The sequence below is a fragment of the Hylobates moloch genome, unplaced genomic scaffold (assembly GCF_009828535.3).
Source record: "Hylobates moloch isolate HMO894 unplaced genomic scaffold, HMol_V3 SCAFFOLD_5, whole genome shotgun sequence".
Lineage (NCBI taxonomy): Eukaryota > Metazoa > Chordata > Mammalia > Primates > Hylobatidae > Hylobates > Hylobates moloch.
In genome coordinates, this window is record NW_026652280.1 from 58600500 (window position 1) to 58627915 (window position 27416).

At 38.5% G+C, this 27416-nt stretch overlaps 1 protein-coding gene across 3 annotated transcripts in view; it reads left to right on the forward strand.

Moving 5' to 3' along the window:
- Positions 1–27416, forward strand: part of ROCK1 (Rho associated coiled-coil containing protein kinase 1) — a 194010-nt gene that overhangs the window by 16962 nt on the left and 149632 nt on the right. For all 3 annotated transcript variants that reach the window (XR_004248116.2, XM_032152675.2, XM_032152676.2), the window contains exon 2: positions 25700–25781. Coding sequence is in view for 2 of the 3 variants with exons in the window: in XM_032152675.2 (XP_032008566.1) it covers positions 25700–25781 (82 nt within the window). In the remaining variant the exon portion in view is untranslated. The remainder of the gene's footprint in view (positions 1–25699; positions 25782–27416) is intronic.

The window sequence follows — 27416 nt, forward strand, 5'->3', positions numbered from 1 at the left end:
TTTTAACTGGGGTGAAATGATATCACATTGTAGTTTTGATTTGCATTTCTCTGATGATCAGTGGTGCTGAGTACCTTTTCATATACTTGTTTGCCATTTGTATGTCTTTTTTTTTTTTTTTTTGAGACAGAGTTTCGCTCTTGTTGCCCAGGCTGGAGTGCAGTGGCGCACCCTTGGCTCACCGAAACCTCTGCCTCCCAGGTTCAAGCGATTCTTCTGCTTCAGCTTCCTGAGTAGCTGGGATTACAGCCATGCACCACCATGCCTGGCTGATTTTTTTGGTATTTTTAGTAGAGACGGGGTTTCTTCATGTTGGTCAGGCTGGTCTCGAACTCCAGACCTCAGGTGATCTGCCCACCTTGGCCTCCCAAAGTGCTGGGATTACAGGTGTGAGCCACCGTGCCTGGCCATCTTTTTTTTTTTTTTTTGAGGCAGGATCTCATTTTGTTGCCCAGGCTGGAGTGCAGTGGTGGGATCATGGCTTACTGCAGCCTTGACCTCCCTGGCTCAAATGATCCTCTCACCTCAGCCTCTCGAGTAGCTGGGACTACAGGTGCGTGCCACCATGCCCAGCCAATGTTTGTATTATTATTATTATTTTTTGTAAAGACAGGGTTTTGCCATGTTGCCCAGGCTGGCCTCAAACTCCTCGGCTTAATGATCCTCCTCCCGAAGTGCTGGGATTATAGGCATAATAGATGTCTTCTTTGGAGAAATGTCTATTCAGATCCTTTGCCCATTTAAAAATTGGATTATTAGACTTTTTTTCTCCTGAGTTGTTTGAGCTCCTTATATATTCTAGTTATTAATCCCTTGTTTGCACATATTTTCTCCCATTCTTTGGGTTGCCTCCTCACTTTGTTGATTGTTTAAAAAAGAATTTTGGATTCAGGAAAACCTAGACTCATTAAAGGTAAAGATTCAGTTGAACTTCAGTAAAAACCAGAACTTGGGCTTAAATGCAAGCAAGGCTCATTCTCTGTGTTCTCTTACGTTTTTCTTTGTGTTGGCATCATTCTCTCAGATTGTAGACTGGTTTTAGTCACATGTGGAAAATATGGCTGCCTACAGCACTGGAACTTTATATCTAACAGCTTAAGCTTTGACCATTGACTTCAGATCTTTGAGTCTTGAGTATAAAGCTCTGCAGGAAAAGATTCATTAGTTACATTTAGGTCAGGTGCCCACTCCTTGACTAATTTTTTTTTTTTTTTTTGAGATTGAGTCTCGCTGTGTCACCCAAGCTGGAGTGCAGTGGCGTGATCTCGGCTCACTGCAACCTGCACCTCCCGGGTTCAAGCAATTCTCCTGCCTCAGCCTCCCGAGTAGCTGGGACTACAGGTGCACACCACCACACCCAGCTAATTTTTTGTATTTTTAGTAGAGATGGGGTTTCACCATATTAGCCAGGATGGTCTCAATCTCCTGACCAAGTCTCAATCTGCCTGCCTCGGCCTCCCAGAGTGCTGGGATTACAGATGTAAGCCATCGTGCCTGGCTCCTTGACTAATTGATTGTGATAAGGCGGGTAGGCTCACATGAGAACTATGAGAATGGGGAGGTAGTTCGCAGGAAAATGAGGGCAGTAGGACAGGGCAGACAGTGCCATAGGCGTACATTATGCTACTCTTTCTTCCCTCTTTGTCCTTAGGGAAGTCATATACACTCTTCTAAAGTGCAGTTTTCTCAATCTGTAAAATTGAATTAACAATAATTTATTTCATGGGGTAATGATGAGGACTAAATGAGACAATTTAGAAAGCAGCATTTGAAACTTCACAAAAACAATAGAGTAACCTGGTGATAAGTGGCTGTACCTTGGTCTCTCACCAACGTGCCCTGTACTTATTTGGCTTGGCCCCAAAGGTTTTGCAAATGATGTGACTGCAGCTGGTTTTCCAGATCGGCTTCTTTGGTGTTGTCCACCAGAGAACTTGTGGTTACAAGATGAGCGCCAGTAGCTTCTAAGACTATTTGTTCAGGTACAGTGGAAAAAGTCTTTCCTTCTTACCTTCAAATAGAATCTCTAATTGATCTGACCAATTTAGATATAATGTACCCATATCTGAATCAATCTCAGTCAAAATAATGGTGTGCTGATGAGCATAGGTCTGCATCATGTGCTCCAGTCTTGGAACTGGGGAAGAGCCAGCTTATACCAAGATACGTTATGGTTGCATGAAGGAGGGGTGGAAATTGGAGTTCATTTACCATTATTAAATTATCTGACATTAAAATAAATATTGCCAGCCATTTGCCAAACTTCAACTTAAGACCACCAACTGAGATACACTTGGACTTTTAAGAGAGGGATACCTGTGTGCTTCATTGCCTTGATGATACATCATAGTGAGGATTTCCAAATGCCTGTTGATGGATCCAATCACATTAGAACCAAATACAGATTCTTGTGATTCATCACAGCTCCACCATATGAGAATTGAAGAAAAAGTCTTGTCTCCCATTTAATAAATTATTTCCTCTTTTAAAAAATGTGGTTTAAAAAATGCCAGGCTATATGAAGAGGATGAGCATTTTCTGACACTTGCTAAAAAGAAGTTGTGTTGGTGTTTTTTGTTTTTTTTTTTAAGTTGAGGTCTTGCTTACCCAGGTTGGAGTGCAGTGGTGCGATCATGGTTCACTGTAGCCTTGACCTCCCAGGCTGAAGCAGTCCTCCCACCTCAGCCTCCTGAGTAGCTGGGACTACAGACCTGTGCCATCACAGCTGGCAAACTTTGTTGCATTTTAGTAGAGACGAAGTCTTACGATGTTGCCCAGCCTGGTCTTGAACTCCTGGGCTCAAGCAATCCTCCCACCTTGGCTTTCCAAAGTGCTGGGATTACAAGCAGTGCCTGGCCGGTTTTGTTTTATTTTGTTTGGTTGATCTGTTTTTTTTAGTGGGGAAGGGAAAATCAAATTTTATATAGAAGCCAAATAAAGAGATTCCCTTAATTGTCATTGTAACTCCCCAATACCTTGTTCCTTCACCTGTCAGAAGGAAGGGATTGGCTGTTTAGTAATTTATGAAGACATTATTTTAATGTGAAGAGGCTATAAAATAATAGTTTTACAGTTGGTCCCTGAACAGCGTGGTGGTTAGAGGTGCTAACTCCCCTAATAATTGAAAATCTGCATATAACTTTGACTCCTCCCCAAATTTAACAGTTTTTTTATTTTATTTATTTATTTTTTGAGACAGTGTCTCACTCTGTTGCCCAGGCTGGAGTGCAGTGGCATGATCTTGGCTCACTGCAACCTCTGCCCCACTGCCCACCCCCGGTTCAAGCAATTCTTGGGCCTCAGTCTTCAGAGTACCTGGGATTATAGGCATACGCCACCACACTGGGCTAATTTTTGTGTTTATAGTAGAGATGGGGTTTCACCACATAGGCCAGCCTGGTCTCGAACTCATGGGCTCAAGTGATCCACTCGCCTCGGCCTCCCAAAGTGCTGGGATTACAGGTGTGAGCCACTCTGCCCAGCCCCAGATTTAACAATTAACAGCGTTACTAATGTAAACATTCAACTAGCACATATTTTGTGATATATATACATAGCTATTTAATTTTTGAGATGGAATCTCACTCTGTCACCCAGGCTGGAGTGCAGTGGCATGATCTTGACTCACTGCAACCTCTGCCTCCTGGGTTCAAGTGATTCTCCTGTCTCTGCCTCCCGAGTAGCTGGGACTACAGATGTGTGCCACCACACCTGGCTAATTTTTGTATTTTTAGTAGAGATGGGGTTTCACCATATTGGCCAGGCTGGTCTTGAACTCCCCACCTCGTGATCCACCCACCTCAGCCTTCCAAAGTGCTGGGATTACAGGCATGAGCCACCGTGCCCAGCTGTTATATATCTTATATACTGTATTCTTACAGTAAAGTAAGCTAGAGAAAAGAAAATATTAGGAAAATCATAAGGGAGAGAAAATATATTTACTATTCATTAAGTGGAGGTAGATCTCATAAAGGTCTTCATCCTTGTTATCTTCATGTTGAGTAGCTGAGGAAGAGGAGAGATTGGTCTTTGTATCAGGGGTGGCAGAGAGGGAAGAGGTAAAAGAGATGGAAGGGGAGGCAAGAGAGGCATACTCGGTGTATATTTTATTGAAAAAAAAATCCACATATAAGTGGATCTGTGCAGTTCCAACTCATGTTGTTTAAGGGTCAACTGTTACAGAAAAACAGATATTTTCACAGATTAAAAAGGTTTAGAAATTTACTGTTCCTATGAGATTTTTTTCCCTAAATGGTAATAAATTTTGCTTACTTAGCTTTTATGCTTCTGATCTATTGTACTTTGAGATACTGATGCTCTTACATGTAAGCTCTGTGAGAACAGGTATCTCATTGTTTTGTTCACTGTTGTATCACTGGTTCTTAGAGCCCTGCTTGGCATATTATAAATTTTCAATAAACATTTATTTGTTGTTGTTGAATTTCTAGAAAATATCTTTTGCTTGTTTGTTTCTGTCACAAGAGCTGATGATGGTTGACATCATGTTAGGAAATAGGATATAATTGATAATTTGTTTAAATGTAAACTGTACCTATCTGGGGGATAACATTTTAAAACTACAAGAGGTCTGTATGAAAATATAGATATTCTGCTCCCCACCCCAGTACCTCTTGAATTTTGAATGAAGGACCAAAAGCCAATAATGTGTTGTTTTGTGTGTGTGTTTTTTGATACAGTCTCAAAAATAAAGAGAATCACTTTATTTGGCTTCTGTATGCAGTGGTGGGATCATGATTCACTACAGCCTCAACCTCCTGGGCTTAAGTGATTCTCCCACCTCAGCCTCCTGAGTAGCTGAGATTACAGGCATGCTAATTTTACCTGGCTAGTTTTTAAATTTTTAATAGAGACAGGGTCCCACTGTGTTGCCCAGGCTGGTCTTAAACTATTAGGTTCAAGGGATCCTCCCACCTTGGCCTCCCAAAGTGTTGAGGTTACAGATGTGATGAAATGTGTCAACATTTGGCTGCATAATTCAAGGAACCAGTATTTTCTAAGTGACCAGTCAGTGCATGATGTTATAAAATCATCCATGAATAAAAGATCCATTCAAAGTAGAAGATAGACCAATGAATTTTAATGTTGCAAACTGTGCAAAAAGTTCAGAAACCATTGATATAATTTCAGATTCCACAATGCCACTAATCTTTAAGAAACACCACTTGTCAAATTTGATGTAGTAGCAAATAATTTCCAGTTATCTGAAAAGGAACATACTCTTCCCTTTTCTAACTACAATCTCAGACTTAACAATGGTTCACTTTATGATTTTTCCACTTTATGATGGTGTGTGTAAAGCTATATACATTCAGTAGAAACCGTACTTTGAGTACCCATACAACCGTTCTGTTTTTCACTTTCAGTACAGTATTCAATAAATTACATGAGATATTTCACACTTTATTATAAAATACGCTTTGTGTTAGATGATTTTGCACAACTGTAGGCTGATGTACGTGTTCTGAGCGCGTTTAAGGTAGGCTACACTAATCTATGATGTTAGCAGATTAGATGTATTAAATGCATTTTCAACCTACGATATTTTCAACTTACAAGTGGTTTATCAGGATGTAACCCCCACTCATCATAAGTCTAGGAGCATCTGTCCATATCTGTGTGAAGTTAGATTTTCACGCTTCAAACCAAGGCAATGTATTGTCATAGATTGAATGCAGGCATAGATATGAGTGTCCAGTTGTCTTCTATTAAGCTAGATGCTAAAGAGATTTGTAAAAATGTAAGATAATGCCATTCTTCTGCCCAATTAAAAAAAGTTTTAGGCCGGATGCGGTGGCTCATGCCTGTAATCCTAGCACTTTGGGAGGCCGAGGCGGGTGGATTGCCTGAGGTCAGGAGTTCAAGACCAGTCTAGCCAACATGGTGAAACCCCGTCTCTACTAAAAATACAAAAAAATTAGCCGGATGTGATGGCGTGCCCCTGTAATCCCAGCTACTTGGAGGCTGAGGCAGGGCAATTTCTTGAACCAGAGGAACTTCTTGAACCAGTGGAGGTTACAGTGAGCTGAGATCGCGCCACTGCACTCCAGCCTGGGCAACAGAGCAACACTCTGTCTTAAAAAAAAAAAAAGTTTTAATGAAATATTAACATATAATGGGAATATTTTTTTAAATTCCTGTCCTAGTTTATTTCTGCTGCTATAACAGAACCAAGACTGGGTAATTTATAAGGAACAGAAATTTGTTTTCTCATAGTTCTGGAGTCTGGGAAGACCAAGATCAAGGCACCAGCAGATTTGGTTCTGTGATGAGGGTCTAGTCTCTGAATCCAAGAAGGTGCCTGGAAAGCTGCATCCTCCAGAAGGGAGGGGGACAGCATGTCCTCACATGGTAGAAGGCAAAAGGGCAAAAAGGGGCCAAACTCCCTAATCAAACCTGTTCATCATGGCATTAATATACTTATAAGGACTCTGCCCTCATGACCTTTACATCTCTCCAAAGGCTCCATCTCTTAACACTTTTGCTCTGGGGATTAAGTTTCCAATAAATGAATTTTGGGGAACACTTTCAGGCCATAGCAAATTCGTTCAGATGATCCCTTTCTAGTTTCTTGAGAAAGGAACTTAGATTATTAATTGAAAATTATTATTCTTTTTCTTAAAAAATTTATTTTAAGACAGGGTCTCACTCTGTCACCCAGACTGGAGTGCAGTGATGTGATCATAGCTCACTTTAGCCTTGACCTTTCAGGGGCTCAGGCTATCCTTCTGCCTCAGCCTTTCCCGAGTAGCTGGGACCACAGGCGTGCGCCTCGATGCCCAGCTAATTTTTAAATTTTTTTGTAGAGACTAGATCTTTCTATTGTTACCCTGATGGGCCTTGAACTCCTGAGCTCAAGTGATCCTTCCACCTCAGCCTCCCAAAGTATTAGGATTATTGGCCCGAGCCACTGCGCCTGGCCATCATTACTCTTTTCTAATCATTTAATGCTATACATTTTTCTTTTAGCAGTGATTTAGCTGCATTCCAAAAATTCCAATGTTGTATTCTCATTTTCATTCCGTTCAATGTATATTTTTATTTCCTTTGAGGCTTTCCCTTTAACCCAGAAATTATTTAGAAATCTGTTGTTTAGTTTCCAAGTGTTTGGAGATTTCCCTACTATCTTTTTCTTATTTATTGTAGTTTGTACATTTTGGTCAAAGAACACATTCTGTTATGATTTTAATTTTTTTTTTTTTTTTTTTTTTGAGACGGGGTCTCGCTCTGTCACCCAGGCTGGAGCGCAGTGGCGCGACCTCGGCTCACTGCAAGCTCCGCCTCCCAGGTTCACGCCATTCTCCTGCCTCAGCCTCTCCGAGTAGCTGGGACTACAGGCGCCCGCCACCACGCCCGGCTAATTTTTTGTATTTTTAGTAGAGACGGGGTTTCATCGTGGTCTCGATCTCCTGACGTCGTGATCCGCCCGCCTCGGCCTCCCAAAGTGCTGGGATTACAAGCGTGAGCCACCGTGCCCGGCCCGATTTTAATTCTTTTTAATTTGCTGAGGTTTGAATTATGGCACACAATGTGTTGGTCTGTCTTGGTAATAGTTCCATGAGCACTTGTAAAAGATGTGTATTCTGCTATTTTGGGTTGGAATGTGATATAAATGTCAATTAGATCTTGTTGATTAATTGTGTTGAGTTCTTGATGATTTTCTGCCCAGTTCTATCAATTTTTAAGAGAGAAGTATTCAAGTTGCCAACTAAAATTGTAGATTTGTCTATTTCTCTTTTCATTTCTGTCGGGTTTTGCTTCACTTATTTTGCATTTCTGTTGTTCTGAGCATACATGGTTTAGATTGTTGTGCCTTCTTGGTGGATTGACTCTTTTATGATCATGTAATTGTCCATTCTGTGCCTGGCCATTTTCTTTCTCTGAAGTCTGCCTTGTCTGACACTAATACAGCCACACCCGCTTTCTTTTGATTAATATTTGCATGGTAAATCATTTCCCATTCTTTTACTTCCAACCTATCTGTATTGTTGCATTTTAAGTGAATTTCTTGTCTGTGGATGGGTCATGTTTATGTATCCAGGTCTACCAATCTGTTTCTTAATTTGAATTGCTGTCTAGACCATTTATATTTAATATAACTGTTGTTATGTTAGGGTTTAAATCTGCTGTTATATTCTTTCTTTTCTGTTTTTAACTCCCTGTTTTTTGTATCTGTGTTCCTTTTTTGCCTTCCTGGGCCACTTGAACATTTATTGTAATTCCTCTTTGACTTATCTGAAAGTGTTTTTGTGTGATATATCTTTGTATAGCTTTTAAAATTGGTTACTCTAGGTATTAAATTAGGCATAGAAAACATCACATTATATTGGTGTTGACATTTTACTAGTTCAATTGAAAGATAGGAATTTTTCCTCCTTTTTGTCATTTTACCCTTGTTTGTAATATATTCATGTTTAATATCTTCTTACATGCATTGAGAAACAAGCAACATTATAATTTTTGCTTTAACTTTCAAGAGAAGAAAAATGTATTATCTTTTCCCATATGTTTACATTTTGTTCTTCTTTTCTGATATACCAGGTTTATTTCTTTCATCATCTTCTATTTAGAGAATTTCCTTTAACCATTATTTTAGAATGTCTGCTTGTGACAAATCTCTTAGTTTTTCATCATCTGAGAATGTCTTGATTTTTTTTTTTCAGTGGATGTAGAATTTCGGTTTGACATTTTAAAAAATTGGCTTAGATTTCTTTGGGTGTGTCCTGTTTTGATGTTTGGTCAGCTCCTTCAACCTGTAGGTTTATGTCTTTTGCCAAATTTGGGGAATTTTTAGCCATCATTTTAGTCCCTTTTAGCCCCATTCTATTTTTCTTGTTTGTCTTCTGGGCATCCAGTGATACAAATGTTAAATTTTTTGTTACAGTTCCATGGAAAATGAATGATTCTCTTCATTTTCTTTTCCATGATCAAGGTCTGGTTGTATGATAATTTATATAAGAATTTTAAGAAAATAACAATTAGGTGAGTTTTAAACAATTATTTTCAGGCTGGGTGCGGTGGTTCATGCCTGTAATCCCAGCACTTTGGGATGCCTAGGTGGGCGGATCACTGGAGGTCAGGAGTTCGAGACCAACCTGTCCAACATGGTGAAATCCCGTCTCTACTAAAAATACAAAAATTAGCCGGGTTTGGTGGTGCATGCCTGTAATCCCAGCTACTCAGGAGGCTAAGGCAGGAGAATAGCTTGAACCTGGGAGGTGGAGGTTGCAGTGAGCCAAGATTGCGCCACTGCACTCCAGCCTGGGCGACAGAGTGAGACTCCATCTCAAAAAAAAAAAAAAAAAAAAATTATATTCATACTACTACTAACTAAAGAATGTATGACATGTATTTATTTTTCCCCAAAATAACAAATTAGATACTTAAAAGAATCATTTGAGAAATGACAAACTCTCTCTCCCCAGAGTCTGAACCATCTGAACTTCTTCAGTTACTCATGCCAGGAGAAAACTTTGATTGTGTTCACCCATACCTATAAACCTTTAAGGCAATAGGAAGGAGATCCTCCTTGAAATTATCCGTGAATATATTTTCGTAACTCATTCAGATAAATCTTTAAAAAAGAAAAAACAGTCCTGTGTGGTTGTTACTGATACTATCTTGTTTTACAGATGAGAACATTGAGGTGGTGATGGGTTAAATAACTTGCTCAAGATCACATGACTGCTAAATATTCTAGCTTGGAATATGAGACAGGATGCCATTTCTGTAGAAGTATTCTCTTACTTTACAAGGTTAATGTCTTAACTTGGTATCTTAAGCCTGTTCTCCCTTACATCTTTTGGAACCTTGTTAAATCATGTATCTTCTATAAAAATATCTTCTCTACCTAAAAATGTTTCATCAAGTTTAAGTTTTAAATCATGCAAACTTCTAATCTTTCTCATTGAGCCATTTTTCTCATTTCTTCATTTTCCATTAATTTTTCTACCTACCATAAGCTGGTATGTGCACCTTCTCCTCTGATGAAGCATTCTACTTAAGATTAATAATGCCCTTAAAAATTGGCAGTAAAATATACGTAACATGAAATTCGCCTTTTTTTTTTTTTGAAATGGGGTTGTCCAAGCTGCTCTGAAACTCCTGGGCTCAAGTGATCCTCCCACTTCACTTTCCTGAGTAGCTGGGATTACAGGTGCACGCCACTGCATCTGCCTCCATTTTAACTGTTCCTGAGTACAATTTGGTGGTGTTAAAGTACATTTACAATTTGATGGTGTTAAAGTACATTCACAATTTTGTGTTTTCACCAGTATCTGTTTGCACTATATCATCTGTCTCAAACTCTGTATGCATTAAACAGTAACTCTTTATTCCCTGTCCCTCCAGCCTATGGTAATCTCCATTCTACTTTCTGTTTCTATAAATTTGCCATTTCTAGGTACTGTGTATAAGTGGAATCATACAATATTTTTCCTTTTTTGTCTGGCTTATTTCATTTAGCATAATGTTTACAAATTTCATCTATGTTGTATGTGTCAGCATTCCTTTTTTAAGGCTAAATAATATTACAGTGTATGTACATACCACCTTTTATCCATTCATCTGTTGGTGTACAATTGTGTTGTTTCTACCTTGGGCTATTTTGAATATGCTACTGTGAACATTGGTGTACAAACATCTGTTCAAATCCCTTCTTTCGGTTCCTTTGGGTGTATACCCAGAAGTGGAATTACTGATCATGTGGTAATTTTACGAGAAACTGATACACTGTTTTTCACAGCAGCTACACTGTTTTACATTCCCACCAAGAGTTCCAGTTTCATTACGTCTTCTCTAACACTTGTTCTTTTCTGATTTTTTAAAATAATAACTATCCTAATGGGTGTGAAGTGATGTTTGTTTCATTGTGGTTTTGATTTGTATTTCCCTAATGATTTATGATGTTGAGCATCTTTTCATGTGCTTATTGGCCATTTCTGTCTTTGGAGACGTTTTTATTCAAGTTTTTGCCCATTTTAAAATTGAGTTGTTTTGAATTTTAGGAGTACCCTACATATTTTGGGTAATAATCTCTTATCAGATATATTATTTGCAAATATTTTCTCCCATTCTGTGGATTGCCATTTCACTCTGGTAATAGTGTTCTTTGGTGCACAAAAGTTTTTAATTTTGATGAGGTTTAGTTTGTTTTTTCTTTTGTTGCCTGTGTTCTTGGTCTCATGTACAAGAGATCATGGTCAAATTCAATGTCCTGAAGCTTCCCCCTATGTTTTCTTCTAAGCATTTTATAGTTCTAGCTTTCATGTTTTGGTCTTTGATCCCTTTTGAGTTAATTTTGGTATATGGTATATTGTAGGGGCTCCCACTTGATTCTCTTGCATGTGGATATGCAGTTTTTCCAGCACCATTTGCTAAAAAGACTGTCCATTATTGAATGGTTATGTCACACATGTTGAAATTAATTGACCATATGTATGTGTGAGTTTGTGCTCCTTTTTTTTCCCCCATTCCATTTTTCTGTACAATTGACCCTTGAACAACATGGGGATTAGGGGCACTGACCACTACCCTCTCCTCATACAGTTGAAATACATGAAATACATACTTTTTTAATTTCCCCAAAACTTAACTACTAATAGCCTGCTGTTGACTGAAAGCCTTACTGATAGCATAAACAGTTGATTAACAACATGTATTTTGTATGTTATATGTAAATATATATACTGTATTCTTACGTAAAGTTAGCCAGAGAAAAGAAAATATTACTAAAATCACACAGAAGAGAAAATGTATTTATTGTTCATTAAATGGAAGTGGATCATCATGAAGGTCTTCATATTCACCATCTTCACGTTGAGTAGGCTGAGTAGAAGGAAAAGGAGGAGTTGGTCTTGCTGTTTCATGGGTAGCAGAGGTGGAAGGAGGTATAAGTGGACTCACGCAGTTGAAACTTATGTTTTTTGAGCACCAGTTGTATATGCTTGTCCTTATGCCAGCAGTACACCATTTTGGTTACTGTAGCTTTGTAGTGATTTTTGAAGTCAGTGAATTTGAGTCCTCTAACTTTGTTCTTTTTCAAGATTGTTTTGGCTATTTGTGATCTGAGATTACATTTGAATTTTAGGGTGAGGTTTTCTATTTCTGCAAAAAACACCATTGGGATTTTGATAGGGATTACATTTAATCTGTGTATTACTTTGAGTAGTATTGCCATTTAAAAAAATATTTTTTCCAGTCCATGAACATAGGATGTCTTTTCATTTATGTCTTCTGTAATTTCTTTCAGCAATGTTTTATGGTTTTCAGTGTACATGTCTTTAGCCTCAGTTAAATTTGTTCTTCAGTATTTGTTTTGATGCTTTTATAAACGAAACTGCTCTTAAGTTTCTGCTTGGATTATTCATTGTTAGTATACAGAAATGCAACTGATTTTTGAGTATTGACTAACCTGTAACTTGGCTGAATTTGGTTATGGGCTCCGATGGATTTTTTTGTTTTGTTTGGTTTTGGTGTGTGTGTAATCTTTAGTTTTCCACCTATAGGATCATGTCCCCTGTGAATAGATCATTTTACGTCTTTGTTTCCAATTTGGATGCCTTTTATTTATTTTTCTTACCTAATTGCTCTGGCAAAAACTTATAATAATGAGTTGAATAGAAGTGACAAAATGTGACATCTTTGTCTTGTTCCTGATCGCAGGAGAAAAGCTTTCAGTCTTTCATCATTGAGTATGATGTTAGCTGTGGGATTTTCATATGTGGCCTTCACCATGCTGAGGAAGTTTCTTTCCATTCCCTGTTTGTTGATTGTTTTTTATTATGAGAGGGTGTTGAATTTTGTTGAACATTTTATCTGTATCTAATGAGGTGATGTGGTTTTTGTCCTTTATTCTATTAATATGGTATATTACATTAAAATATTTTTGTATATTAAATCAACTGTGCTTTCCTGGCATAAATCCCACTTGATCCTGGTGTGTACTTCTTTTCATATGTGCTATATTCTACTTGCTGTTATTTTATTGGGCATTTTAATGTCTGTATTCATATGTTTCATAAACTCTGATATGTAACTTTTGTGCGATCTTTTTAGTTTTGCTATCAGGGCAGTGCTGGACTCACAGAATGAGTTAGGAAATATTTCCTTCTCTTCAGTTTTTTGGGAGAGTTTGAAAAGGATTAGTGTTAATTCTTCCTTAAACGTTTGTTGGAGGCCGGACATACTGCCTACTCACAATCTGTAATCCCAGCACTTTGGGAGGCTGAGGCAAACAGGTAATGTTGAGCTCAGGAGTTCGAGACCAGCCTGGGCAACATGGTAAAACCCCATCCCTAAAAAAAAAAAATTAACCAGGTGTGGTTGCTTACACAAGCTACTCGGGAGGCTGAGGCTGGAGGACAGCTTGAAGTCCAGGAAGCAGAGGTTGCAGTGAACTGAGATTGTGCCCCTACACTTCACCCTGGGCAACAGAGTGAGACCCTGCCTAAAAAAAAGGAAAAAACAAACAAATAAAAATACATAAATATTTGTTAGAATTCACCATGGAGCCATCTGGCCCAGGGATTTTCTTTCTTGAGAGGTTTATTATTACCATTTCTGTCTTCTTACTAGTTACAGCTATTGATGTATTCTGATTTTCCATTTCTTTATGGTTCATTTTTGGCAGATTGTATGCTTCTAGGAATTTGTCCATTTTATGTAAGTTACCCTTTTTTTTTTGGTGTGCAGATGTTCATAATATTCTATTACAATTATTTGTAGAATTGATAGGAATGTCCTCACTTTTATTTCTGAAATTACTAATTTGAGTCTTCTCTCTTTTTCCCTTAGTCAGCTTAACCAAATATGTGCCAATTTTATCTTTTCAGAAGACCTACTTTGGGTCACATTGGCTTTCTCTATTATTTTCCTATTCTATGTTTTATTTATCTTCACTTTAATCTTTATTCTTTCCGTCAGCTTTGGGTTTAGTTTGCTTTTCTTTTTTTAGTTCCTTATAGTGTTAAGTTAGGTTCTTTTTATTGATCTTAAAAGCTTTTTTCTTTTTAAAATGTAAGCATTTATAGCTATAAATTTCCTCCTTTGCACTGATTTTTCTGCATCCTACAAGGTTTGGTACGTTGTATTTTCATTTTCATTTGTCTCAAAGTATTTTCTAATTTCCCAATGATGTTTTCTTTGACCCGTAGTTTTAAGAGTTCATTGTCTAATTTCTACGTTTGTAATTTTCCAGTTTTCCCCTATTATTGTTTAGTAGTTTCATTCCATTGTGATTGGAAAAGATACTTTGTCTCATTTTGGTCTTTTAAAAGTTATTAAAACTTGTTTTGTGGCGTAACATAATAAGTCTGTTCTTGAGAATGTTCCATGTGTACTTGAGAAAAATGTGCATTTTGTTACTGGATGGAGTACTCTCTCTCTCTTTATAATCTGTTAGGTCCAGTTGGTTTATAGTGTTGTTCATGTCCTCTGTTTTTTTTTATTAATCTTCTGTCTGGTTCTATTCATTACTGAAAATGGATTATTGAAATCTCCAACTATTTGTAGAACTATGTATTTCTTAAATTCTTTCAATGTTTGCTTCATATATCATGGGGCTTGTATATTTATATATCAAATGTACATATTTGACTCATAAATTTATGATAATATCTTTTTGGTGAATTAACCCTTTTATCAATATGTAATGTCTTTTTTGTCTGTTAACCATTTTTTTAACTTAGTCTGTTTTGTCTGATATTAGCCTACCCACCTCAGTTCTTTTTTTTTGTTTACTATTTGCATGGAGTATTTTTTCCCATCCTTTCACTTTTAACCATTTGTCTTTGGACTTGAAGTGAGTTCCTTATGGACAGCATATAGTTGGATCATGGTGTTTTTGTTTGTTTTTTAAAATCCATTTTGTCAGTCTCTGTAGTTTGATTGGAGAGTTTAGTCCATTTATACTTAAAGTATTAGTTTTTAGCTCCAGAATTTGTTTGGTTTCTTAATATAGTTTCTTTCTCTTTGTTGACATTCTCATTTTGCTCATATATAATTTTCCTAGTTTCCTTTAGTTCCTTTTCTGTGTTTTCCTTCAGCTCTTTGAACATATTTAAGACAGTTTTTAATGTCTTTATCAAGTCCAATGTCTAGGCTTCTTGGGTATGGTTTCTGTTCATTTGTTTCATTCCTCCCAGCCGTGTTTTTCTGTTCCTTTGTATATCTTGTGGTTTCTTTATGGAAAATTGGCCGTTTAACTGTTATAATGTGGTGATTTTGGAAATTAGATTTTCTCTGTTCTCCAGGGTTTGCTAGTGATATGGCTTTGATGAGTGGGGGAACACCAGGTTCTTCGTCTCGAGTCGAATTAGAAAAAACTACATGAACACACGTGGATCACATACCGAAAGGAAGGAGAACGCTTTTATTCTCACTTCTCTTTCTAGATGGGTAAAAGATCGTCTTCAACATGCACTCCCCTGGAGTGTATTTTAAAGCACTGGGACTCCTTCGACCCTAAAACTTTGAAGCAAAAGCAGTATTCTACTGCACAAGGGTATGGCCTTCCTACCCTCTTGGCAAACCTGGCTTGGGGAGACTTAATTTTAATATTATCCAACAGAACTTTTCTGCACACGGGAGGGCAAATGGACTGAGGTCCCCTATGTACAGGCTTTCTTTGCTCTGCGAGAGAACCCAGACCTTTACAAGTTCTGTACAATCGACCCAGTTCTTTTAGCAGCCGTGGCAGGCAAGCCCACAGGGAGTAGATCCCCAGAGCTAAAGTGGGATCCAGAGGAGCCATCTAAGACAGCTACTGAAGTCCCAACCCTTCCGGTTCCACTCCAGTTGTACCATCAGCACCACCATCTCCAGTATATCCTACCCTCCCCTCATCCCTCTTACCCCTCCAGGAAGTGCCTGATGGGAATGGTGCCATAAGGGTTCAAGTTCCCTTCTCATTGCAGGACCTTAAGCAAACAAAGGGAGACTTAGGTCAATTTTCTGATGACCCTGATAGGTATATAGAAATTTTCTGAAATTTAACTCAGGTGTTTGATCTCACGTGGAGGGATGTTATGTTGCTGCTAAGTCAAACCTTCACTACAGCTGAAAAGCAGACAGTTCCGCAGGCAGCAGAAAAATATGGAGATGAGCAACATGCCTCCATATAGCAGACCAAGGAAAAAAAGAGGAGAAAAGGAAGGTGAGGAAGAGGTGAGAACTTCACTCCCACAAGGAAGGGAAGCAGTTCCGGTAAATAACCCTAACTGGGATCCCAGTAACAGCAGATGAGTGGAAAAGGAAGCACTTTTTAAGGTGTATATTAGAAGGCCTGCAGAAGACCACGGCTAAACCTCTCAATTACTCCAAACTGTCCATGATAGACCAGAAACCAGACAAGAATCCCACAGCTTTTATGGAAAAGCTGAGAGGGGCACTAATAAAGCACACCTCTCTATACCCCAATTTAGTTGAGGGACAGCTCATCCTGAAGGACAAGTTTATTACACAGGCAGCTCCCAATATTAGAAGAAAGCTACAGAAGCAAGCAATAGAACCAGATAGCACCCTAGAAAGCCTCCTGAGAATAGCCACTTCAGTGTTTTACAAAAGGGATTGGGAGGAAGCCCAAGAAAAGGAGAGGAAGTACAAGAGAAAAACAGAGGCTCTAGTAGCGGCATTACAAGCTTGTAAAGTCCCGAATCCCCAAGGTGCATCCACTAGCTGTTATCAATGTGGTCAGGGCATTTTAAGAAGGAATGTCCAGGAAGCAAGACAAAGCCACCTCGACCCTGTGCAGCCTGTGATGGAGACTACTGGAGACAGACCTGCTTTGGTCTTTTGTTCTGGGTTCAGAACTAGTCTCACAGATGGTCCAGCAGGACTGATGGGTCCCAGAGCTCAAACCCCTGGCTCCAGCCACTCAGATTGCCATTACAGCACAGGTGCCCCGGGCTTTCCTGCTAGAAAAGAGCTGCGAAAAACCTTCCAAAGGACCCTTTTTTTCCTCTCTATCTGCCTAAAATAATTTCTTAATAACTCCTACCACACTAGGTTTTCTGTGTGTGTGTGTGTGTGTGTGTGTGTGTGTGTGTAGGTGGGTGTTTTGAGATAGAGTCTTGCTCTGTCACCAGGCTGGAGTGCAGTGGTGCCATCTCAGCTCACTGCAGCCCCTGCCTCCCGGGTTCAAACGATTCTCGCACCCTAGCCCCCCAAATGGTTGGGACCACAGGCGCATGCCACCACACCCGGCTAATTTTTGTATTTTTAGTAGAGACGGGGTTTCGCCATATTGGCCAGGCTGGTCTTGATCTCCTGGGCTCAAATGATCTGCCTGCCTTGGCCTCCCAAAGTGCTGGGATTACAGGCGTGTGCCACTGTGCCTGGCCCGTTTGTTTTTTATTGCTGATGGCTGTGGTACAAATGACTGTAGTCCATTTGTTTTGAGACTTTTCCAAATTGTTTTTGCAAAGACTATTCCTTACTGTGGGTGATTACGAAGTCTTGGTTCCTTTAGCTTGCATTCGGCTAATGTTTGGACAGAGATTTCCTTGAATGTGAGATGCTCCAATACATACCAAAAAAGCCTCAGAAAACAAAAAGAGAACCACCTCTCAGTCTTTGCAGATTTGCCCTCTGCTGGGGTACTCCTTTACCACTTAGCTAGGCTTGTGGTAACAGTTTCATCCTGAAACTCAGATGAGATGAGAGCTTAGGATCTTCTCAGGATTTTCCTTAGCATGCTTTTTTTTTTGCCTGGGCTTCACACGGCTTTTTAAATTCTCCTGTATACATGGCTGCTTTTGAATCATCTGATTTCCCAAAGAGTCTCGCCCCGCTTCTCCTCTGGGCCTGGATGGTCTATTGTATGTGTTGTGTCCATCAGTCCTCCCTACTCCCCCATCTTTTACCTAAGGTGTGTTGGTAGGTTTTGTAGTTAGCTTCCTTATAGCCTTTATGAGCAGCACCAGCTGCTTTTCCTGCCTGTATTCTGAATTATGTGAAACAGAGTTTAGGTTCTTGCCTTAGTCCTTGAGGTATCTCCCATACAAGATAGAATGAACATACACAGTATGGTCTTATTCTACCCCCTTGGGTTCAAGGTGTGGGGGAGTAGGAAGAGGAGGAACCAGTCTGCTACCTGCTCAAGACTTAAGACTGTCCTTTTCCCTGGGAGGGAGTGGGACAAGAGCTAGTAAACTGACATAACACTTTCCTACCATTTGGGATAGCTTTTACTTGATTGTATATTTGCTTGTTTGCTATAAACCTAAATTTTCCAGAACTACTGCAGACCTGCTTCAGATAGCTTGTTACTTTTGATGTTTCTGTGGGTGAAGGAGAGCTTGGAGCTTCCTAGTCCACCAATTTGCTGACATCTGATAGTGACTTAAAATAAATTATGGCTGTGTGTGTGTGCGTGTGTGTGTGTGTGTGTGTGTGTGTGTGTGTGTATGTATGTACCAAGAGGGGAGGATCACTTGAGGTCAGAAATTTAGGCCAACCTGGCCAACATGGTGAAACCCCATCTCTACTACAAATACAAAAATGTTTATGTGTGTGTATATATGTACACACACACACAAACATATCATAAAACTTATCATTTAACTGTTTCTTTTTTGTTTGAGACAGAGTCTCCCTCCGTCACCAGGCTGGAGTGCAGTGGCACGATCTTGGCTCACTGCAACCTCCACCTCCCGGGTTCAAGTGATTCTCCTGCCTCAGCCTTCTGAATAGCTGAGATTACAGGTGCCTGCCACCATGCCCAGCTAATTCTTGTATTTTTAGTAGAGACGGGGTTTCACCATATTAGCCAGGCTGGTCTTGAACTCCTGACCTCAACTGATCCTCCTGCCTTGGCCTCTCAAAGTGTTGGGATTACAGGCATGAGCCACCTAGCCCATTTAACTGATTCTAAATGTATAGTTCTGTGGCATTAAATCATTCACGTTGTTGTGTGACCATCAGTGATTTTTTTTTGTTGTTTTTTTTCCTTTTTTTAAAATTATTATTATACTTTAGGTTTTAGAGTACATGTGCACAATGTGCAGGTTTGTTACATATGTATACATGTGCCATGTTGATTTCCTGCACCCATTAACTCGTCATTTAGCATTAGGTATATCTCCTAATGCTGTCCCTCCCCCCTCCCACAACCCCACAACAGTCCCCAGAGTGTGATGTTCCCCTTCCTGTGTCCATGAGTTCTCATTGTTCAATTCCCACCTATGAGTGAGAACACACGGTGTTTGGTTTTTTGTCCTTGTGATAGTTTACTGAGAATGATGTTTTCCAGTTTCATCCATGTCCCCACAAAGGACATGAACTCATCATTTTTTATGGCTGCATAGTATTCCATGGTGTATATGTGCCACATTTTCTTAATCCAGTCTATCGTTGCTGGACATTTGGGTTGGTTCCAAGTCTTTGCTATTGTGAATAGTGCCGCAATAAACATACGTGTGCATGTGTCTTTATAGCAGCATGATTTATAGTCCTTTGGGTATATACCCAGTAATGGGATGGCTGGGTCAAATGGTATTTCTAGTTCTAGATCCCTGAGGAATCGCCACACTGACTTCCACAATGGTTGAACTAGTTTACAGTCCCACCAACAGTGTAAAAGTGTTCCTATTTCTCCACATCCTCTCCAGCACCTGTTGTTTCCTGATTTTTTAATGATGGCCATTCTAACTGGTGTGAGATGGTATCTCACTGTGGTTTTGATTTGCATTTCTCTGATGGCCAGTGATGATGAGCATTTCTTCATGTGTTTTTTGGCTGCATAAATGTCTTCTTTTGAGAAGTGTCTGTTCATGTCCTTTGCCCACTTTTTGATGGGGTTGTTTGTTTTTTTCTTGTAAATTTGTTTGAGTTCATTGTAGATTCTGAATATTAGCCCTTTGTAGGATGAGTAGGTTGCAAAAATTTTCTCCCATTCTGTAGGTTGCCTGTTCACTCTGATGGTAGTTTCTTTTGCTGTGCAGAAGCTCTTTAGTTTAATTAGATCCCATTTGTCAATTTTGGCTTTTGTTGCCATTGCTTTTGGTGTTTTAGACATGAAGTCCTTGCCCACGCCTATGTCCTGAATGGTATTGCCTAGATTTTCTTGTAGGATTTTAATGGTTTTAGGTCTAACATTTAAGTCTTTAATCCATCTTGAATTAATTTTTGTATAAGGTGTAAGGAAGATGTTTAAATGGCAAATGATTTGGCTTCTTTTGCATTCTCTATTCTGTTTGACTTCCTGAGACGTTTTAAATTCATTCTTAAGGCATTTCTGCTTTTTAAGTTCCTTCTCAGCTTCCTTGGTACTATTCTTCTCTGTGTCCTCCTCCACCATTTTTGCTCTGTGTACCTCTTTTTTTTTTCTTTTCTTTTCTTTTTTTTTTTTTTTTTTTTGTTTTGAGACAGAGTCTTGCTCTGTCACCAGCCTGGAGTGCAGTGGCGCGATGTCGGCTCACTGCAACCTCCGCCTCCCAGGTTCAAGCGATTCTCCTGCCTCAGCCCCCCGGAGTAGCTGGGACTACAGGCGCGCATCCCCGTATCCGGCTAATTTTTTGTATTTTAGTAGAGAAGGGGTTTCTCCATGTTAGTCAGGCTGGTCTCAAACTCCGACCTCAGGTGATCCACCCGCCTCGGCCTCCCAAAGTACCGGGATTTCAGGCGTGAGCCACCGTGCCCAGCCTGCTCTGTGTACCTGTTAAATGTTAGTGTTTCCCAGGGTTCTATTCTTGAGTCTTTCTCCACTCTCCCTGTTTATTCTTGTTGGATAATTGCATATGTTCTCATGGATTTAAGTGTGCTCTCATGACTCCTAAATCTGTATTATAGTCCCAATCTCTCTGTTAAACCCAAACTTATATTCAGCTGCCATCTAGTTATTCATGAAATGATATCCCAAAGGACCTCAGATTTAGTGTGTCTGAAATATTTATCATCTCCCCAGATTATATTATCTGCTTTGGTTAATGAAGTCACTGCCTACTCACATCAACTTGAAGGTCATATAATCATTTTCAACCCTTCCTGTTCCTCTTTCAGTTATTCATCAGATTCTTTTGCCTCTAATGCCCCATTCCTGTTTCCCCAGTTTTTCAGTCTTTTATCCTTTTATGTTTGTATTACCACAGTGTCCTCCTAGTTGCTTTCATCTCCACCTATCTCTTCTACTTCTAATTTATCATCTTTATCACTGCCAGACTACTAAAATAAAAACCAGTCATGCCACTCTCTCCCCTGCAGAAATTCCTATGGTTCCAAGTTATCAGAAGGTAAATTCTTCTCCTGGTATGTTATACCTTTAACATTCTCTCCCTGATCATCACAGCTTTGACTCCTTCTCCTTCATCTCCTTCTCACCTTTCCCAGTCCAGAACATTCTATCCTCATTCTCTGAATTCTCCTTGCTTTTCACCTCTAGATTGCCTTGCCCCACTTATGTCTTATTCCTTCATAATTCTGTTCTTCAAGGTTCAGCTCAAATTTCGTCTTCTCTGTGAAGCCCCAAATAGCCCTTTCTCTATTTATGTAGTACCTACTTATAACACTTGATATCCTGTATTTACTTTTTCTACCTACTAACTTCTGAACTCTTAGAGACAGGAAGTATTTATTTTTTTTCTGCTTTCCTGCAGAAGAGGAGGCAGATTTAGAAATAAATAATTACAGTATAACAGCTAAATACATAATTTCTGTAATAGCACAAAGGAGGTCACATAACATTGCCCCTCAGGGCACTGGGGAAGGCAGCACAAAGTAAGGGACATTTGAGGCAGTCTTAATGTAAGAATGTTCACATTCCAGCTGGAAAATAGAGCAGGTGCAAAGGCACCGTAGGTTAGAGTGAACCTGGCTTATTTGGGAAATGGCTGGTAGCATACTGTGGCCTAAGCCCAGCTATGTACATGTAGAGAAACAGGCTGGACAAAGGTATGATTGGAGACTGATTGGGAGGAGCCATTGTTTGTTGTACTAGATAATTTGGAACATTATTTACTTATTTATTGACTATAAATGTCCTGGGCAGCATTGACATGGGTATAGTAATGTCACAGCAGTTAAACAGATTTTAACTGTATTTAATATCAGGTTGTTAAAATTCCCTAAGGAAATTCTGTTTTCGTTTTCATAGCTGTGCTTAATTTTGATGAATTATTTCTTTATCAAGTGAAGAGAGATTGACAGACTGATTGATTTTTAGAGACAGGGTCCCACTCTGTCACCAGGGCTGTAGTGCAGTGGCAAAATCATAGATTACTGTAGCCTCGAGCTCCTGGGCTCAAGTGATCTTCCTGCCTCAGCCTCTCAAGTAGCTGGGACTGCAAGCATGCGGCACCACGCCCAGCTATTTTTTTTACTTTATTTTTGTAGAGATAGGGTCTTGCTATGTTGTCTAGGCTGGTCTTGAACTCCTGGCTTCAAGTGATCCTCCTGTCTCGATCTCCCAAAGTGCTGGGATTACAGTTGTGAGCCATGGCATCTGGCCTAAGGGACTTAGTTAAAACAACATTCTACTACATATACCAAAAACATTTTCTTTAAATGGTATATCCTCTCTTACCAAAGTTGGTCAGCACTCTTTAGTACCAGTGGTCAGCCCATTTTAGAAACAGTTTGATTTTCAGAAGCCCCAGTTTTGCTGCCATAGTTTTCAATGGATTTTGAGGGTGGGGTGGTGTTTCTCCAAAAATACATCTATTAGGTTTAGAATAATAACCGTTTAGATTTTGAAAATTTACCTAAAAACAAATGTTTCTTCTAATAGTGTAACTGTCCTTTCCTAGTGCCGTTAAATTCTCATACCTTATAATGTGTTATTTTTAATGGATTTAATCCTAAATGATGTTTTACACCTGACTCATATTTGTTAATTCAGATCTATCCAGAAAACTAAAGTTTGCAGTAGTGTTGAATAATTTTCTTTTGCTTCTGCTTTCACTTGAACTCTGTTGTGGCATAACATAACACAACGGGCCTCTACCTCCTCTTGCTCCTGCTTCCCCTGCCATATCAGTGCTTCTCAGGAAATGTGAAGTGTTTTTACTTTAGAGATCACTGTAAAATGTTATACTTTTAATTGATTATGCCTGCCTTTGTGTGTATATGTGAAAATACTTCTCTTATGTAACTACCTTCTTTTAAAATGTAACTGCTACAACTGGTCTACTACCCTTGTTCAACTATTAGTAGCAAAGAATTTAATTACTGTAATTTTTTGACATTGATTGGCCTCTCTGTTACATATTTTCTCTTCCACTTTTTTTTTTTTTTTTTTTTTTTTTTTTTGAGATGGAGTCTCTTTTACCCAGGCTGGAGGCATGATTTTGGCTCACCGCAACCTCCGCCTCCCGGGTTCAAGCGATTGTCCTGTCTCAGCCTCCTGAGTAGCTGGGATTACAGGTACCCACCACCACCACCACGCCCGACTAATTTTTATATTTTTAGTAGAGATGAGGTTTCACCATTTTGGCCAGTCTGGTCTCTAACTCCTGACCTCAGGCAGTACACCTGCCTCGGCCTCCCAAAGTGCTGAGATTACAGGAGTGAACCACCATGCCCGGCCTCCTCTACATTTTTAAATTGATGATTAAGCTATATGATGGACATGTTGTGAAAGTAGAAGGTAGTTTTGCTCATGCCTAAATCATAAAATTAAGTGAAGGATCAGTGGAAGTATATCCTTTGATTATCATTCCTCATGAATTGTTTTTGCACTTGGATGAATGTTATATTAACATTCCGAGTCCTGGTACTAGAATTTGGACTTTTAGGAAGTGTGGAAGTCTTATTCTGCATTATTTTATGGAACTTCAGAGTGTTGAATAAAAGCTAAGATTCCTGCCTCATTTATAGTTGGACATACACATTCCTTGCATTGTGCAGTTTTTCCACTGCATTAAAATGGAAGCCTGCATCCCTCTCTCCCACCCCAGTGTCTTGACTCCACTTAGAAACCTCAGTTGGTATATGCTTTGGTTAAGTTAGAAGAATACATTCTTGCCAACTTTATTTTCCTAATAAAGGTACACAAGTTTTGCTTATGGGTGATGCTGAAAAGTAATAGACTATCCCATGGTATTGTAGAATTAAAGTGTATGGTACCAGGTCTGAACATTTAGTGACTATATGTAATTAGTGGAGGCAGCTCATTTTTCGTTAACAAACACATGATCAAGTACTTGGTCACGCAAAACTCAGATGCCCATGTGTAACAACAACAAAAGTACTTTGGATTACTGCACTGGGGAAGGGTTTAACATCATGACCTAAGATTTACTTTTAAGGTTTTATGACCACATGACTAAAATGTCTGTTTTCTGTGTAGGTCATTCCTGTCAATAGGGAGACTAACATTTGGAGCTTTCAAATGTCAGTAACAGAAATAAAAGAGAAGTGAGACTGTTAAGGTCCAGACACTTCACATATTAACTCATTTAATTCTCACAAATCTGTTACGTGTTGTAATCATTATCCCTCATTTTACAAAAAAGAAAACTGAGGCTCAGAAAGGTTATGTGACTTGTTCTTCCAACAGTATCATGTAAATATACTATTTTTTTCTTTAAAATGCTTTTGCCTGGTTCTTTTTTTAATGTTTTGATCTATCTGGAACTGATTACGTTATTAAGCATCACGCAAAAACCATTCTTTTCCATAGTGCTATTCAATTATACAAACAACATTTACCAAAGAGTGAGACTTTGTAATGAAGATTGCTTAGGATTATCTGAAGTTCTTCCAGTTGCTGCCATGCAGCAGGATATAGTCTGAATAGATGCTTTCCCACTTCAACACTGCTTGGTATACCTTCACACTGCCATGCACTTGCTTAGATAATACTTAATATCCACTTAAAAGCAAAAGCTCGGCCAGGCGTGGTGGCTCACACCTGTAATCCCAGCACTTTGGGACTCTGAGGCAGGAGCAATTGCTTGAGGTCTGGAGTTCAAGACCAGCCTAGGCAATATGGTGAAACCCTGTCACACAAAAAGACAAAATTTAGCCAGGCGTGGTGGCGCAAGCCTGTAGTCCCCGCTACTCAAGAGGCTGAGGCAGGAGGATGGCTTGAGCCCAGGAGGTGGAGGTTGCATTGAGCCAGCATTGCACCACTGCACTCCAGCCTGGCCAACAGAGCAAGACCCTCAAAAAAAAAAAAAGCAGAAAAAATGCAAAAGCTCATGTGTGTCCTTTACTGCTAGGTTTCCCTAGAAAGTGCCTCAAAGAAAAAAGAAGAGCCATGAAAATCTAATACATTTTTATAATTAAAAATGTATATAGCTTGCATTTGTGATTATGCAGTATTTATTTTATATTAAACCTCACATTTTATTATTATTTAGCTGTTACCTTGTAAAATATTTATAGTAACAAATGCAGGTTTTTGATGTCTGTAAGATAAAGATAAATGTGGTAGTAAGGAGAAATAATGCAAAATAAAATTTCATGTCCTTATGAGGGGAAAAGTGCATGGATTGAAATACTTGTAGCCAATCTGTGGTAATTTTCTTGCCCCTGGGCCTGGCAGACTTAGAAGGTAAAAAGAACTACATATGAAATGAAAAACACTTTTCTCCCAGTACTCATCTAATCTTGTAGAGGGTGTTAAATGTACACAAGATGTGTTAGGGGAAATTAATATTAAAGCATATATTTTATTCTTTCATAAAAAAGGAGACTGTTCATAATGTGATCCCAAAAACTAACCATTGTTTGTTTGTTTCTTTAGGATGGATTGGATGCTTTGGTATATGATTTGGATTTTCCTGCCTTAAGAAAAAACAAAAATATTGACAACTTTTTAAGCAGATGTAAGTAATTTTTTGTGGAGGTTAATGACAGACTTCATATAACTACATTTTGACTTAGGTCATTCCAGCCCTTATTTTTTCTTCTATTTACTTTTTGGTGATTTCATCAATGATTTCTACATAGAATTTAGTAGGAAGTGTGAAAGAAACAATTTGGATGCCTGTTAGGAGAACCAAAGTATTTTGAAGAGAAAGGGATGAAAAATAGTTAAAATAAGCATTCAAAAAACTGGGCATTGAGTTTGAATAACTGCACACTGAGTTTGAGTAACTGCTGAGATATGAGAATTTTTCTCCATGAAAGCTGTTTCATATTTAAATTTTACAGATATTCTTTTCTGAAGGCTGCTTTTTAGATTGGACATTATCATTTAAGAATGTGATTAAATAACTTATAATTTCAAACTTTTAATCTTAAAAAATTGATAAGATTTAGATCATAAAGTCCTTCTTACTTCATTTATTTATCTCTGTTTCTAAACTATAATACTGATACATGTAAGTTTGGTTTTGGTGTTATCTTTCAATTTTGGTTATATGTTTTATTACAAAGGTTTTGTTTTTCTAAATAGTCATATCTTTTTGATTTTTTAAATCACTTCTATACTTTGAAATCTTGTATTAGAATTTTTAAATTTTATGTTCTTTTAGTTTTTCAATTTTTAGAAAGTTATTCAGTTTTATTTTAGTTTTTGAATATGGTGCCAGATTCTGAACTGAGAAGTTTTTAAGTATAAAAGTTTTAATTATTTCTCACATCCTACGGACATAGCAGTAAAATTTTATTAATGTTTACAGTTGCTTACCTCCCTACCTGACAACATAGTGAGGGAACTAAAAAGATGGAGAGGCTTGACTATTTATCTTAATGGTAACTGGCATTTACAGAGATGGTGTAGATAAGGGGTAAATGCTCCTTAGTACAAAGGCAGAGGGTGGGGCATGGTTTTTTTTAAAGTAATGGCTAGCAAGAATGAAATTCATGCTTCCTTAAACTATGCTTCTTTGTTGCTTTCATAATGTTAAGTATGCTTGTATATTTTATAAATAGAGACCTTAATGCTTTAGTAGAAATAAGTGAAATAAAAGTGTAAATCTAAAGTAAACTGTTTTAACTGGCAAACCTATACAATTTATTTTAATTTTTAAATTGGAGAAAAATGCAGAGAATAATGTAACAAAATTTTAGGACAGTCATATATAGCAGTAGGTACAAATCATGACCATGGATAGTTTATGCCAGGATTACTAAGTATAAAATTCAAAAATCAATTAGTTTAATTTACCATATTAACATATTTTAAAAAGGAAATTTAGTAGATGCAGAAAAAGCATTTGATAAAATTTAATATCCATTCACAATTTAAAAATATCCGTCTGCAAACTAGGAAGTGAAGGAAGCTTCCTTTCCCCAATAAAGGGAATCTACAAGAAACCTACAGTTTAGATTGTATCTACTTGTTTAAGACAAATGCTTTTCCCCTAAGATTTCCCCTAAAAGGCAAATCTGTCCTCTCTTCCCACTTTTATTTAACATTGTCTTAGAAGTTAGCCAGTGCCATCAGGTAAAATAAAGAAAAGCCATACAGATTGAAAAGGAAGAAGTAAAACTTTCTCAATTTAGACAGCATGATT